At 36.5% G+C, this 14,444-nt stretch overlaps 2 protein-coding genes across 4 annotated transcripts in view; one reads left to right on the forward strand and one right to left on the reverse strand.

Annotated features, from left to right (window-relative positions):
- The first annotated feature begins 2,035 nt into the window (after window positions 1–2,035).
- LOC107727792 (ras-related protein Rab-7a-like) lies at window positions 2,036–4,220 on the forward strand. Of its 2 annotated transcripts, none has more exons than XM_016537782.1 (5): window positions 2,036–2,192; window positions 2,813–2,939; window positions 3,115–3,333; window positions 3,413–3,538; window positions 3,705–4,220. In XM_016537782.1, exons 1-5 carry the CDS (start codon window positions 2,140–2,142, stop codon window positions 3,792–3,794), a joined length of 615 nt encoding a protein of 204 aa, XP_016393268.1. In that variant the 5' UTR covers window positions 2,036–2,139; the 3' UTR covers window positions 3,795–4,220. The 2 variants fall into 2 exon arrangements, with proteins under 2 accessions (XP_016393268.1, XP_016393269.1); XM_016537783.1 differs by having other exon boundaries at window positions 3,413–3,534; window positions 3,705–3,781.
- Window positions 4,221–6,615: 2,395 nt separating this feature from the next.
- The window catches only part of LOC107727831 (host cell factor 1-like), a 21,650-nt gene continuing 13,821 nt past the window's right edge, over window positions 6,616–14,444 (reverse strand). For both annotated transcript variants that reach the window (XM_016537843.1, XM_016537844.1), the window contains exons 19-28: window positions 13,944–14,071; window positions 13,378–13,710; window positions 11,118–11,343; window positions 10,775–11,041; window positions 10,315–10,418; window positions 10,089–10,226; window positions 9,799–9,984; window positions 8,049–8,346; window positions 7,889–7,952; window positions 6,616–7,406 (exon numbers count right to left, since the gene is read on the reverse strand). In XM_016537843.1, the coding sequence (XP_016393329.1) occupies window positions 7,367–7,406; window positions 7,889–7,952; window positions 8,049–8,346; window positions 9,799–9,984; window positions 10,089–10,226; window positions 10,315–10,418; window positions 10,775–11,041; window positions 11,118–11,343; window positions 13,378–13,710; window positions 13,944–14,071 (1,784 nt within the window). In that variant the 3' untranslated portion in view covers window positions 6,616–7,366. The remainder of the gene's footprint in view (window positions 7,407–7,888; window positions 7,953–8,048; window positions 8,347–9,798; window positions 9,985–10,088; window positions 10,227–10,314; window positions 10,419–10,774; window positions 11,042–11,117; window positions 11,344–13,377; window positions 13,711–13,943; window positions 14,072–14,444) is intronic.

Raw genomic sequence — 14,444 nt, forward strand, 5'->3', positions numbered from 1 at the left:
GCAGTGTAGAGTACCGTTTGTAGTTTGTAATTTCTCCGATCACAAATGCAGACAAGAGTTTTATGTTTACGCGGCGCGATGCAACGCAACGCGTAAAAATACAGTATAAGTCATTATTATCCGTAATTATGTCCCCACTGGATGCAATAATTTATATTTTATAATGGGTTTATAATGGGTTTTAATGTTTTTGTCTCGTCGCTCCGGCTGGGACAAGGCATCACAGTATGGTAAGGGGCGTAACATTTCCGTCACACGCTTGAGGTATTCGGCCAATCACAACGCACTGGATAGCTGGCCAATCAGAGCACACCTCGCTTTTCAGACCAATGAGCTTTGTAAAAATCGACGCGTTTCAGAAAGGCGGGGCATAGAGGAGAGACAATAATGTACAGTATGTGGAAAATAATGTGTTTTTTGAACCTTAAATCACATAAACACATTTCATTACACCAAATACACCAAATAATGTTCTTTTTAGCAACATCATATGACCCCTTTAAAAGCTATCCTTACAAAACAGTACTGTACTGGTACCATGGTATGGTATCTCATGTCTACACCACTGTACTTTGATATAATATGATGCTGAATTATTAGGCTATTAAATGTATGATCAGAGCTGGGTAGATTACTTTCAAATTGTAGTCCATTACTGATTCCAAATTATATGACAAAAATTGTAGTTAGTAGCCTGATGTATAGGCCTAATCCAGTGCATTACACATTTTAGGTAATAGGCTAATCATACTACTTTTAGATTACTTTTGACCTAACTCATTTATCACATTTATTTAAATAGGATAATCTTGTACCATATTGATATAAAAAACAAAGAGTGAGAAAATATATTCTTACTCTTTGTTATTAACAACATGAAGTGCATTAAAAATTACATTAAGTCAAGGTTTCCCAAACTGGGGTTCCTGAAGGAACTGCAGGGGGTTTGTGAGTTTATTGAAGCTAATAACTGAATCATAAAAATGTAAAATTAAAATAGGACCTAAAAAATTAAAAAATAACATAAAAATAAAGTACTTACTAAAAAAAGACGAACACTGCAATAATTTACAGTAGCCTATGTTTAAGTCATCCGAGGTCATTTTCACTAAAATCGATATGAAACAAACAAGAGACTGCGAGTCAGCAATGTGATACAAGAGACATTAAAAACAGTGCCATTTAAAATGTTATATTCATCAGACCAAATGGAGTAGTCTAATTTAAAACCTAATTTTGCTCATTTTCAAACAGCCTTTAAAGTTCATTCTAAACCTGTAAAGTTTTAAAAAAATCAAAAGCACGAACTGTACCTCTGTTAAATGAGTTTTGGCTAATGCCCTTTAATTTTAAATTCACACTTTGTTGTTTCAATTAATTTTTATAGCTGTTTTTTTTTCTATTTGAGCTTGCACAATGGTAAAATTGTAAAATATTTCAAGAACTTGCTGAATATTGTAATTTTGAAAGTTTAATTTAAAAATCAACAATTTACTTTAAAAAACAGCGTCATTTCATCGATTTATTCATTCATTCATACGCTGAACATGGACAACAGAGATTAGTTTATCTAACAACTGAATGGCGTTATTGACCAATCGGAATTTAGTAGCCTAATTCAGAACGAGCGTAATAATCTTAATTAGTGTTAATTTCCGCATTTACTAATGCATTTTACTGCATTTTTATTTCAAGCCATATTCGACTATACCGAATATAAACGATAATATATATTAACCTACATAAATAAATGCTGAAAAACGTTCATTGTTAGTTCATGGTGGTCAGTTTTGGCCTACTTTAAAAAAATGAAGAGCAATGCTATATGACGACTAGTAGCCTATTTTCAAATACCAGAGAGATCATAGAATTTAAAACAGCCCAACAGGCCAAGTCTAACATTTCTGATAGCCTACACCACCTGTTTAGTTTAGCAAGCCGTTTGTTTACCTTACACTGCTAAGGTGGTTAACCATTACCTATTTTACTGTGCAGCTGTTGAAATGTTTTGATGGTTTTCTTATGGATCCGTGATACGAACAGGACATTACAGTCTGAAATGCAGAATGAAGAAGTGTTGTCTGAGATGAGTTCCTTCATGACCTCCTTTCACTGAAAACAGCTTTGGTTATTTTTATCATGACAGAGTGGAGCACACCACACTTGAAAGTCATTCTTATCGGAAACTCTGGGTGAGTGTCTGTCTTAGAAAGTTTTGATGGTAAATCTGCTAGTGAAGCATGTATGTGTAGACCCACATGCAATTAACATAAAAGGCAATACGAACAACTTTTCCAGTACAGTCCAGAATACCTCTGAATGAACAACAAAGACATGAATGCTACCATTTGGTATCACTATGACTATAATTTTGATGTTTCTGAAAGAATGTTCCATTATATTGATTAAAAAACCTGTAAATACATTTCAATTATTTTAAAAGGATTTTAAAGGACAGTAATGGCTACTGAAAATGGAGCTTGCCCATCATAAATAAAAAATAGCCTATTTAAAAATATATATTTCAAAAATTAAAAGTTATTTAAAACTTATTATAAATATTAATGTTTTTCATTGTATTTTGATCAATTAGTTGTTTCATTATGTACAAAATATTTTTTTTTGAAAAACATGTTTCAAAGTGATTCCAGTGATTCCAAACTTTTGAATACCAGTGTATTTTGATCTAAAAACAAAGACAAATATGCTGTTAAACAAAAATAAGGAAGTACAGAAAGAAACTAAAATCAGTGTTACTCCCTAAACATGGAAAACCTCATTTAGTTTTCCCTTTTTCTTTTTGTTTGAACAGAGTGGGAAAGTCTTCATTTATGAGCCGGTTTGTCCACCATCGCTTTACTAATTTGTATCGCGCCACAATCGGGGTAGATTTCCTTACTAAAGAAATCACTATAGATAAAAGATCAGTGATTCTTCAGGTGAGATACATTTACTTTCATTTATGTTAAACCCACAGTTTTTCCAAAATAAAACCAACATTCACTTCATGTCATACACAGGATCCACAGGTAGTTTTCATTACAGTAACACAGGTTACACCAAACAGGGCTCTACAAACTGTCATGCAATAATACTCAGCTGTTCTTGCACCAGATCTGGGACACTGCAGGAACAGAGAGGTTTCACTCTCTGGGTACCACACTGTATCGTGGAGCTCACTGCTGCCTTCTAGTGTTTGATGTTACCTCGTCCGTCTCCTTTGATGCACTAGACGTCTGGAAGAAAGAGTTCCTGGTGCAGGCATGTCCCTCGGACCCCTCTGCATTCCCTTTCATAGTGCTCGGCAATAAAATTGACTTGGATTATCGTGAGGTTAGTCATCAATATTGAATTACGAGCTATAAGATCTAATGACTTTGCTTAATAACTGATACCAGGCTTTGATTGACAGGTATCCCCAAGCAAAGCCCAGCAGTGGTGCAGTGAAATCGGAGCTGAATATTTTGAATGTAGTGCCAAGGAAGACATTGGCGTAGACACGACTTTTCACAGTGTGGCACGAGCAGCCCTGCAGTATGTGAGTTCAAGCTGTCTATAAACAAGAGTAAATCAGGATTTTTAACAAATACTTAATTTTGTTTTTGATCAGAGACTAGCCAGGGATAATTGAACATTTCATACTTGGCTTGTACCAAAAAAGCAGAAGTATTAAGTTATAGTTGTTTGTGCCACACTTTCTACAGCTCATAAGACACCATGTGGAAAATGGAGAAGACATCCAGATTACACAGAAACAACAGGAGAAGAAGCCAAATAAAAAATGCTATTGTTGAAGCAAGGACAAACTCCTGTGCTACTCTTAAGTGTTAAGGCCCGTTCACACCAAGGATGATAATTATGATACAATCAATGTTCTAGTTCTGAGAAAAATGAAGTCCACAACAGCTATAAGAATAACTACACAGAAGAACGATATCTTTGGAATCAGTTTCAAAACAGTTTTTTTTTTTCAGCCGATGAATGATAAAAATATGGAGTCAATCAGAATCCACCCAACTTTAAAGAGCTTGATTATTTAAAGTGGCAGGCGACAACTGCAGTGCGTGATTATAATAAACAGAATGTTGTCCATTGGTGTGGATGTTAATATAGTTATTGTTTTCAGTGTGAATGGGCATTTAATCTATAGAATTGTCAGCAGAATTAGACAAAAATGTTTGCTGACAGTTTTTTTAAATTGTAAAACTAGGTGCAAATCAGGGTTGCCAGGTTTTCACAACAAAACCCGCCCAATTGCTACTCAAAACTAGCCCAAAACTAGCCCAATTGCGTTCCGGGGGGTAAAATATACGTAAAATTCACAGTTTCCCTGATAAAATTCGCATTCCGGGGGCTAAATATTATGTTATTGGGGTCGCTTCTACCCGCGAACAGTATTAAAGTGCCCCTATTATGGGTAATGAAGGGTTCATATTTTGGTTTTGGGAGTCCCCAACAACAGGCTGACATGCATGCAAGGTCAAAAAACACTTTCATTGTCTTATATGCATTTATTTTTTTACCTTACTTGCTCAACCACCCCCAAACGATTTGCTCAACGATTCATTTTTCCAAACCCCTCATTTGCCTGATGCTAATCTGCGTGATTGGTCGATTGGTCTCATTTTCATTTCATCAGGCCTGTAATGCCTGATAAAGCAGCGTTTGTGAGCGCAGTGCTGCTTTGTGTACAAGGTTACCAGGGAAACAGCTATTTTTACCGCTCCAAAAGCGCACCTAGTGGCAAAGAATGAATTTGCATTTTCATTCAGACCAACGCGAAAAGACCAACAAGTGGGCGGGCAATATGCTAATGTTTCATGTTGACATCAACATGAAATGGCTTGGGATTCATTTGAAAAACTACTTGTTTCAGTGACTCTTTCTTTTGACAGACAATAACTTTATACACAGTGCACTTTCAGATTTAAAACTTTGCTGGATGTTTTCATTCACTTCAGAGCTGTGTTACACACTGCATGAAAGGTAATTTTCAAAAATCCATTATAGGGGCACTTTAAAGTAGCCCAATTCCGCGGGAAAACCGCGGACTTGGCAACACTGGTGCAAATGCACATCCTGATAATAGTTACACCATTTTAAGACACACTTTTGATGAAAATACAAGGAAAAATGACACGGCAACAGCACAATGCCCAGTTTTTTTCATATAAAGGAAGTATATGATAGTTTCACCAAGTTAAGAATGTCAAGTCACAAATAATTTTTCACATTTTTGTGAAATGTTTAAACTATGTTTCTCGTCATAAAATTTCTAGTTGACTACAACACCATTTTCATTTACTAAAATTAGCCATTTTAGTCTGTGTAAAACTAAAATTAGTTTAAAGGATATTTTCATTTAAAAAATGATCTTGATTAATGTATGTGTAAAAAGACATGAAAATAAAACCTCATGAACTACTTCATTTGAATACTATGCTGGGATATCATTCTTTTATTTCAGCTGAAATAGCTCCATATTAAATTCAAACGAGTCAATCGGCTTATCTATTCAGCTTTCTGAAAAGTGTTCCATCAAATATAGCTACTCAAATTCACAGCAATTCTGAAAGACACTAGGGGTGGAACGAAATCTCAGGATGTGCTGCATGAAACTAAAGAAATTAGTCAAAATTAATCAGGGAGACAGTTTATATTTCTGTTTCTTTTATAAGTCAAGACAAAAAAGGCAATCAGGAGATGACCAACATGTAAAAACGTTGTACAGGTAAATATATAAAAGGCCAGGATATCATCTTCACTTCTTGCGTTATGAATTAACTATATTACAGTCGAATCCGAACTTGGCTTTCACCAAGAGTGAGTACAGCCATCCTCACCCACATTGGAGACATACAGGTATACACTGAACATTTAGTTTGCATACCTCAGATAATCAAAGGTGAAAAAAAAAGTAGAAATGTATCTTCACATGGACAACTTCCTTCACAATCTAGGGCAGAGAAAATTCTACAAATTTATGTTGTGAAAAAGTTAAGAGGACAAGCCAGAGGAAGGGAAAAAGCTGAGTGTTTACTAATAAACGGCGGTTTGGTAAGGTGAGGAATTAAAAAAAAAAAAAAAAAAGTTTTACGATTTTTACATCTCAAGGTTTGGCATACACAAACACAGAGTGGAAACAAGCGTAGAAATCTTCAGTAAACAAAGTAAAAGCCCTTCAGATGTTTACATTTGTTTACATCTTTTCAGCTGTAGCACATCACCACTCAACTTGAGCACAAACACAATGTCTTTTCTTATGTAAAAGTACTTGACAAGAAAACGGCCCATCCAAAAGGCCTTCTTTCCACAAATCCTTAAACCAATGGGGATGGCCAAGAATTTTTAAAACAAAAAAATAAAAGTAGCGAGTTAAAAAAAAAAAAAAAAAAAAAAAAAAAAAAAAAAAAAAAAAAAGCCAAGAATTTTTAAAACAAAAAAATAAAAGTAGCGAGTTAAAAAAAAAAAAGAAAAAAAAAAAGAAAAGCACACAGACATACACACAGGAGAAAAGCTTTAAAAATACAAAAATAAACTACACAAAAGATCTTCTCCATCATAGCTTGCTAATTTTTTGGGAAGTTTTGCTTTTCCCTTTTTTTTTTCTTTTTCATTTTTCTTTTTTTGTTTGTATGGCAAATCTTAATTCTAGCAAAGTCTCTGTCCTGCCAGTAATGTACTTCCATGGCCACTTCTTTATCTGCAGTTCTGCCTCTATTTCTGCTCAATGCAGAAGTGCAGACTTCACCAGGAGGCTGGAGTCCAGAACGATTCCTTATGCAGATCTTATTTCACTGAGCCGTTCAAGTGAAAAATATCCCCTCTTGTCTGAGGACAAGTGCTTGATTGGTTTCCCCCCCCCCCATTTCTCACATGAAAATAACATCAGTCATCTCCAATCAGAAATCCAACCGCAGTGTCCACACATTTAACGTGAACTAAAACTTCACACTGAAGTCCATCGCAGAAAAGAGAGCTACTTAATTTGAGCCCAGCTGACAGAACAAACATTACAAATATCTTAAAACTGGTGTTTGAATTTGCTGAAGCAAGATATAGGTTTTGAAAGAAATGGGGGAGAGCAGAAAGGAAGACTCTACAATGGAAAAAGCTAATTAGTTTTTTCTTTCTCCCACTCCAAGTATGTTGAAAAATACTCAAAAATAAGCAATGTGCTTTTCTCCACTCATACTATTAAAAAGAAAAAAGGCTTTCCCTAGAAACTGTATTCTTAAACACTATTTCCTTGCAGATTTTGTGCTGTTTTGATGGATGGTTACAGTTGAAGACGTGTTGAATCCGGATGGAGTGTTAGGAGTAGTGTAAGTCTTTCTGGTCTTGGAGGACAAACGGAGAGAGGTGCTCACTGGTCCATTCTTGCTTTCTTTTGACCAATCCCTTTCCTGTAATAAAATATACAAGCATTTTAATAATCAACCATATTTCTACAACAGTTTAAAAAGACAGTAATATTTTTTAAAGAAATTAACACCTTTATTTAACAAGGATGCATTAAATTGATTAAATATTTATATGACGACATTTATAAAACCGTTGTGCTGCTTAAAGGCACAATATGTAATTTTCGCCGCTAGAGGGTGCGTATTCAAAATAAACAGAGGCAAAGGCGTCTGTACACACGTACGTCAGTGTCACATGATCCTTAAAATGTGTCACTGACGTGATCAATAAATCAGCAAAATAGAATGATTTTAAGGATCATGTGACACTAAAGACTGAAGTAACGGCTGCTGAAAATTCAGCCTTGCCATCACAGAAATACATTACATTAAGCATTAAAAAGGAAAACAGCTTAAATTGTAATATTTAACATTATTACTGTATTTTTGATCCAATGCACTTTTCTAATACTGGAGACACTCACGTATCTGGTGAAGTAACTGCTCTTTTTGGGGCAGGCTTTGCAGAAAGCCCATCTTTGTTAGACTCTACAAAGCAAGAGGAGAAACAAATCAATTGTTAAAAATCTACCTTGTCACTACCTGAAACAAAAACCTTTCTTGTCCACCAAAGCAAACCTTTACCTTGCAGCCATCGCACTTGTGTAGCCGGGCCATAACCTTTCTCGTTGCGTGCAGCGATGCGGAAGATGATGGCGGGTTTGGTGGTGTAGTCTATGTGGGCATTGGACAGGCTAGAGGACAGGACCAGGCAGGAAGGATTTGGCCCACAGTAAACACGCATGAAGGCAAGCTGGGCCGGGGCCGAGGGTTTCGCCTCAGTGGTCTGGCTGCTCTGGATAGCCAGATAGACAGAATACTCTGTGATCTTTCCTGATGTCACGGATGGAGGTTCCCATGTAAGGTGTGCACCGTCTGGACTCTAAGGAGAGAAATAAGTAAAGAAAGGATGCGTTTTTATGCGTGTAATGATAATTTTTTTTATTTTTTTATATATATTAAATAAAATGTTTTCAAAATGTTTATTTAAAATTTTTTTGTAATTATTTTACAATATTACAGTTTTTACTTCATTTTTAATTTTAAAAGATGTGGCCCTGGCGAGCAGAAACATTAAAAATCTTACCAACCCTGAAGTGTTAAACAGTAGTGTAAATTGTGTTGGTCAGCAATAGGTTAAAACATATACACTGCTGTTCAAAAGTTTGGGATAATGAAGATTTTTAATGGAGTCTCTTATGCTCATCAAGGCTGTATTTATTTGATCAAAAATACAGAAAAAACTAATATTGTAAAATATTATTGCAATTTCTAATATTTGTTTCCTATTTTAATATACTTTAAAATATCATAAAATATTATTGCAATTTCTAATATTTGTTTCCTATTTTAATATACTTTAAAATATCATTTATTTCTGTGACGCAGTGCTGAATTTTCATCATTACTCCAGTCTTCAGTGTCACATGATCCTTCAGAAATCATACTAATATGCTGATTTATTATCAGTGTTGAAACTGTTGTGCTGCTTCATATTTTTGGAACCTATGATACTTTTTTTCTTTGATTCTTTGAATAAAAAATTAAGTATTTACTATCACTTTATACATTTAACACATACTTGCTGAATAAAAGTATTAATTTCTTCTTCAAAAAAAAAAAGACTAACCCCAAACTTTTAAATAGTAGTGTAGGCTATATTCTAACACAACATTTCTATTTTGAATAAATACTGTTCTTTTTACATTTTTATTTATCAAAGAATCCTGAAAAAAAAGTATCGCAGGTCCCAAAAATATTAAGCAGCACAACTGTTTCCAACATTGATTATAAATCAGCATATTAGAATGATTTCTGAAGGATCATATGACACTGAAGACTGGAGTAATGACTGATGAAAATTCAGTTTTGATTCACAGAAATAAATTGTATTTTAAATTATATTAAAATAGAAAACCGTTATTTTAAATTGCAATATTTCACAAAATTACAGTTTCTTCTGTATTTTTGATCAAATAGAGCCTTGAGCATAAGAATCTTCTTTAAAAATCTTACTGATCTCAAACTTTTGAACCGCAGTGTACATTGGACAAAACATTGTTAAAGAAATATCATAAGACATCTAAATTAAACATTAAAGTTAATGCATTAAATCAGTTTGGCTTATTGAATTATTCTAAATTATTCTATTCTAAATGCAACTGAAAGCAAATTAAGTAGGCTAAACAATCATTCCATTCATTTAAACTTTTCCTTAAATCTTTGAAAATCAGAAATCTGTCAAAATAAATTTTTGTAAAACAAAATTAAGGCCTAATTCCCATTAAAAAAAAAATCCTTTATTATAAAAGCGTATGTAACAGTAAGTGCAAACCTTGCTGATCTTTATGGCACACGGTGCCCCTGGGAAGCCCGGTAAACAGGTCTTGAAAGCAGATATTTCAGAAAAGGCTCCACGCCCACATGTGTTTATACCCGCCACACGGAACTTGTAGGCCGTCCCCGGCTGAAGGTCCACCCTCTTCATCTGGCTGTAGTCAGGGATTGTGCCAGAATCATCCTGCAGCATAATACACAAGTTCTGTCAGTATACTTACTTTAACAAACAAGCAATGACACAAGGTCTTAAAATATGGTTAGAAGTAGAATCTCATTGTGGCTCACCTCAACATAAGCGGCGTCATCTGCAGGCATGTAGAAATGTGTTACAACCATATTGGTCACTTTGACAATGCCAACATCAAACCACTGGTTTTCTTTCTTCACTTGAGGTTTGATGGTAACAGTGGGAGGGTTTTGCTTCTGTGGGGGAAAAACAGAAAACAGGATTTTATACTATTCTTTTGCACTTCTGTGCATATTACCGTGATTCTTTACCCATGAAACTTACCGCAGCCTCAATACCATTGGCCACTTGAGTCAGAGCAGCAGCTGCCTGCATCTTAGCTGGACTGGCAACTACTGCAGAGGCTAATGTGCTGGATGGAGCCAAAGCTACAAAGGAAATAAACAGAATTAATGGAAATAAACAGCAAATTTGTCGTCACATCTTGAAATTTTATTTAAATAAATGTCATGTTTTCTCTGTAAGCAGCCTATTGTCAAAAGTGTAGCGAAGTGAATCGCAGCTCACACGTCACATTCAAACCAAGCAGCTTTCAGTTGGTCAACGCAGTAAATAAGCGGTAAGCGTGACCAACTTTAACAACAGGTAATGTGACCGAACTTTAGACTTCAGACTTTAGAAAAAAGCACATTTGAGTTACTGCATAATTCAACTATAATAATGGTTCAAAACGACTAACGTTGATACTAGTCGATACTATTGAAAAGTGAAACTTCACGCATACTCTCTGCTGAGGTGCTAGGCAGCAGTCCGACTACTGTTCTTGTGGCAGCGGCGGTGATCTCGCTGTGTCCATTGCTTTCTGAGGAGGGGTCATTTAGGCTGTCAGCTGGAGCCAAGCCCTCAGTGAGCAGTGCGGCCTGGGCAGCAGCTTGCTGCTGGGCTGCCTGGAGCTGCTGTTGCTGCTGAACCAACGCCGCTAGTTCCTGCTGGGTCAGAACGATGGGTATGGTGTGGGTCTGCTGGTTGTCTCCTCCGGCATCACCTGAGCCTGACGAGGGAATGAGACAGAATGAACATGTGCAGGTCGTAGGTTGGGATTCTGCAGATAAATGATGGTGACTCACTCATAACAGCCTGCTGTGCTGCTTGTAGTACAGCCTGAATGGCGAGGGCTTGGGCCTCTTCTGTCGCTGCAGCCTGGGCCGCTGCCTCTGCGGCTGCCGTGACGGCCAGCTCCTCTGGGGTCAGACCTGTCACCATCAGCATTGTGGGTTGCCCGTCCAACATCAGCTCTGGTGGCAAGGCCAGCGCCTCGGCCTGTGATGCTGATGCTGCCTCTACACCCTCCATCTATTTAAAAAAAAAAAAAAAAGTTAAAGGTATAGTTCACCCAAAATTCTGTCATTAATTACTCATGTCATTCCAAACCCATAAGACCTTTGTTCATCTTCGGAGCACAAATTAAGATATTTTTGATGAAATCCGAGAGCTTTCTGATCCTGCATAGACAGCAAGGGTACTACCACAATCAAGGCACAGAAACATAGTAAGAACATCGTTAAAATTATCCATGTGACATAGTGGTTCAACCGTAATCTTATGAAGCTACGAGAATACTTTTAGTGCGCAACGTTGTTTACGTTTAGATCATAGCATGCGCATGCGTCGCATACTCTCCAAAACGGCACCAGGGTGACGCGGAGGAGACGAATTGTTGAATAAAGTCGTTATTTTTGTTTTCTTTGTGCATAAAAAGGATTCTTGTAGCTTCGCAAAAGTACGGTTGAACCACTGATGTCACATGAACTACTTTAACGATGTTTATACTACGTTTCAGTGACTTGATCGTGGTAGTACCCTTGCTGTCTATGGGAGGATCAGAGAGCTCTCAGATTTCATCAAAAATATCTTAATTTGTGTTCTGAAGTCTTACGGGTTTGGAACTATCCCTTTAAATATAATACTTTTTGCTAATTAGCTTGATATCACAAGTTATTTGCAAAAATAGCTGAAAAATTTTACTGGAAATAAAACTTACATTAACCTTTATACTTGTTTTGGTAAGAAATTAATATTTTACAGTTTTCCATGTTAACTACTATTTAAATAAATCAATAAAAAAAGTACAAAATAACACTTTAAAAATTAGTCTGAATTCAATTTAATTTGCAATAACAGCTTAATTTTTTGCAATTTTACTGGAAATAAAACTACAATTTGTCTCTAAAGGATATTAATATTTTTCATAAGAGTTAAAGCTGCAGTCCGTAACTTTTTTTTGGTTAAAAATTATCCGAAATCAATATTTGAGCAAGTGCATAACCAGCCAGTGTTCAAAACTATCGCCTTACTTTAGCCCGATTCACAATGTTAAGCTTATAATAATGTTTTCTAATTTGAGTGGTACGGGTAGGTTTTCGTGGGAAATTCGAGCATGCTGCTGCTTCATTACGTCACGTCTGTAAACATAAGATTGAGTCCCGGCTAGTAGGCTATCGCATGTGAGGATGCTGCAGGTGGTGTATCGTTTATAGCCTTTTCTCACAGCAGCTGGAATAATTAAACTTATCATTTTGATGGCGGATTGTATTCCGGAAAGGATTATGAATCCAGAAAGGATTATGTGTTTATGAAACACATGTGACTGAAATTAAATTATTCCAGTTTTAAATGTGCATCTGATTACAGATAGCCTGGGATTACACAGGATTTGTATTTTAAAGAGAACCAGTTCGAAGGAAGAATAATTTGCTTTTTGGGTTAAAAGAATTTCTTAATATGAAATTCGAATGGTATGACAATTAGAGATTAGACTGTCCAGAAATTGAAATCTACAAGCTAATACACACGACATACACGTAGTCACGCAATGCTAATGTTGTCAACATTAACAATTTGAGAACAAAGTATAATAACAATAATTTGCACGGTTTGATGTGATATGAGCTAATGGATCGTTAGATTTAATCACCATTGGTAGCGCGATTTATTGTAATGCTTTTTTCCTCAGTTGGTCAGAACAAACGTGGCAGACTTGTTACTTGTTCTGATGACAATATCCGGTGAAATTTCTTATTTGGGTCATACATTCCAAGACGTACGTTACAGTATCCACACCGGTGCGGTGACTGACAGCCACACATTCACCTCAAAACGTTAGATTCATCCACGCTGGAGCCGTGCACAACCCACGCAATGAAAATAATTCCGCAAGTAACTGCAATTGCAGGTTTCACAAACCGAGATGTCGCCAAAGAGGCAAAACGTACAGACTGCAGCTTTAAGTTAAGAGTTAAAAATTTAAAACAAAAGTTAATATTGAATATTGGTCTGTCTTTCCAATAATAACTGTAAATTGTACAGTTAGAATGCAGCTGACTGTACCTCAGCTGTCGGTAGCTGCTCCTGAGCGGTTTCTCCCTCTGCCATGCTAGAAGCGTCATGTTCCATTGGCATTGCCCCTTCCTCCACCTGGTTCTCTGCCTGCATGGCTACCGCTACGGCTTCTCCCTGGAAGTCACTCGGCAATGCGGCTGCCTCCGCCTGGAAGGCACTTGGCATTGCTTCTGCCCCCGCCTCTGTCTGGAACTCTGCCTGCATGGCAACTGCCTCCGCTTCAGCCTGGCCTTCTGCCTGCAAAGACTCTGCCTCCGAGCTCTCCATAAAAACCGGCTCAGCTCCGGCCTCTGAGGATGACTCCGTGATTGAAGAGATGGACTACAGGAGAAGGACAGAGAAAGAAAACCTGCTGATGTTATAAATGCCTTTCTTTTCAACCCTCCCCTCCAACACCCTTCAACATGAAGTCCTCCACTAACATTCAGGCTCTTTAATGGTTTGCATTAGTTCCAAAAGGGTACGAAAGGTCTTACCCTACATTTTCTCTAATTCAATATCATGGTAATAAAATATAAGCACAACGTTTAGATCTCAAAATACAGGCCACTCACCGGAACAGCGGGTCCTGGTAGAGGTGTGGCCTGTGTGACTATAGTAATGGCTCTGCTCTGGGGCGCTGCAGTGGACGGCAAGCCTTCCGTACTGGTGGTAGATTCTGATGCCTCACCACTCTGTTGGGCTAAATATACAAAATAAATTGTTACCATCAACTTTTAAAAGACATAAAAAGGACAAATTGCAAATAAGAAAAAATTAATATTGGGTCTCATTCACTAATTTGTGCATGAAATCTGTGTACACACAAAGGCTGTGAGCAGCCTTACAATTATGTTGAGGAAATTCTATACATAGATATTTCATCTTAAGCAACATCATATGACCCCTTTAAAGGCTATGAAAATAAATAAATTGAATGTAACCATCTAAGCCTTTATATTATGTGCAAAAAAGGGTTAAAATCACATTTCATTCTAACATTGCAACATTGCAATCTAAAAACAAAAATAAGGCTTTTAAAGTGGAAGTTAAATTCACTAAACTAAAAATGAAAA

Source organism: Sinocyclocheilus rhinocerous, unplaced genomic scaffold (genome assembly GCF_001515625.1).
Source record: "Sinocyclocheilus rhinocerous isolate Xijiao unplaced genomic scaffold, SAMN03320098_v1.1 scaffold576, whole genome shotgun sequence".
Taxonomy (NCBI): domain Eukaryota; kingdom Metazoa; phylum Chordata; class Actinopteri; order Cypriniformes; family Cyprinidae; genus Sinocyclocheilus; species Sinocyclocheilus rhinocerous.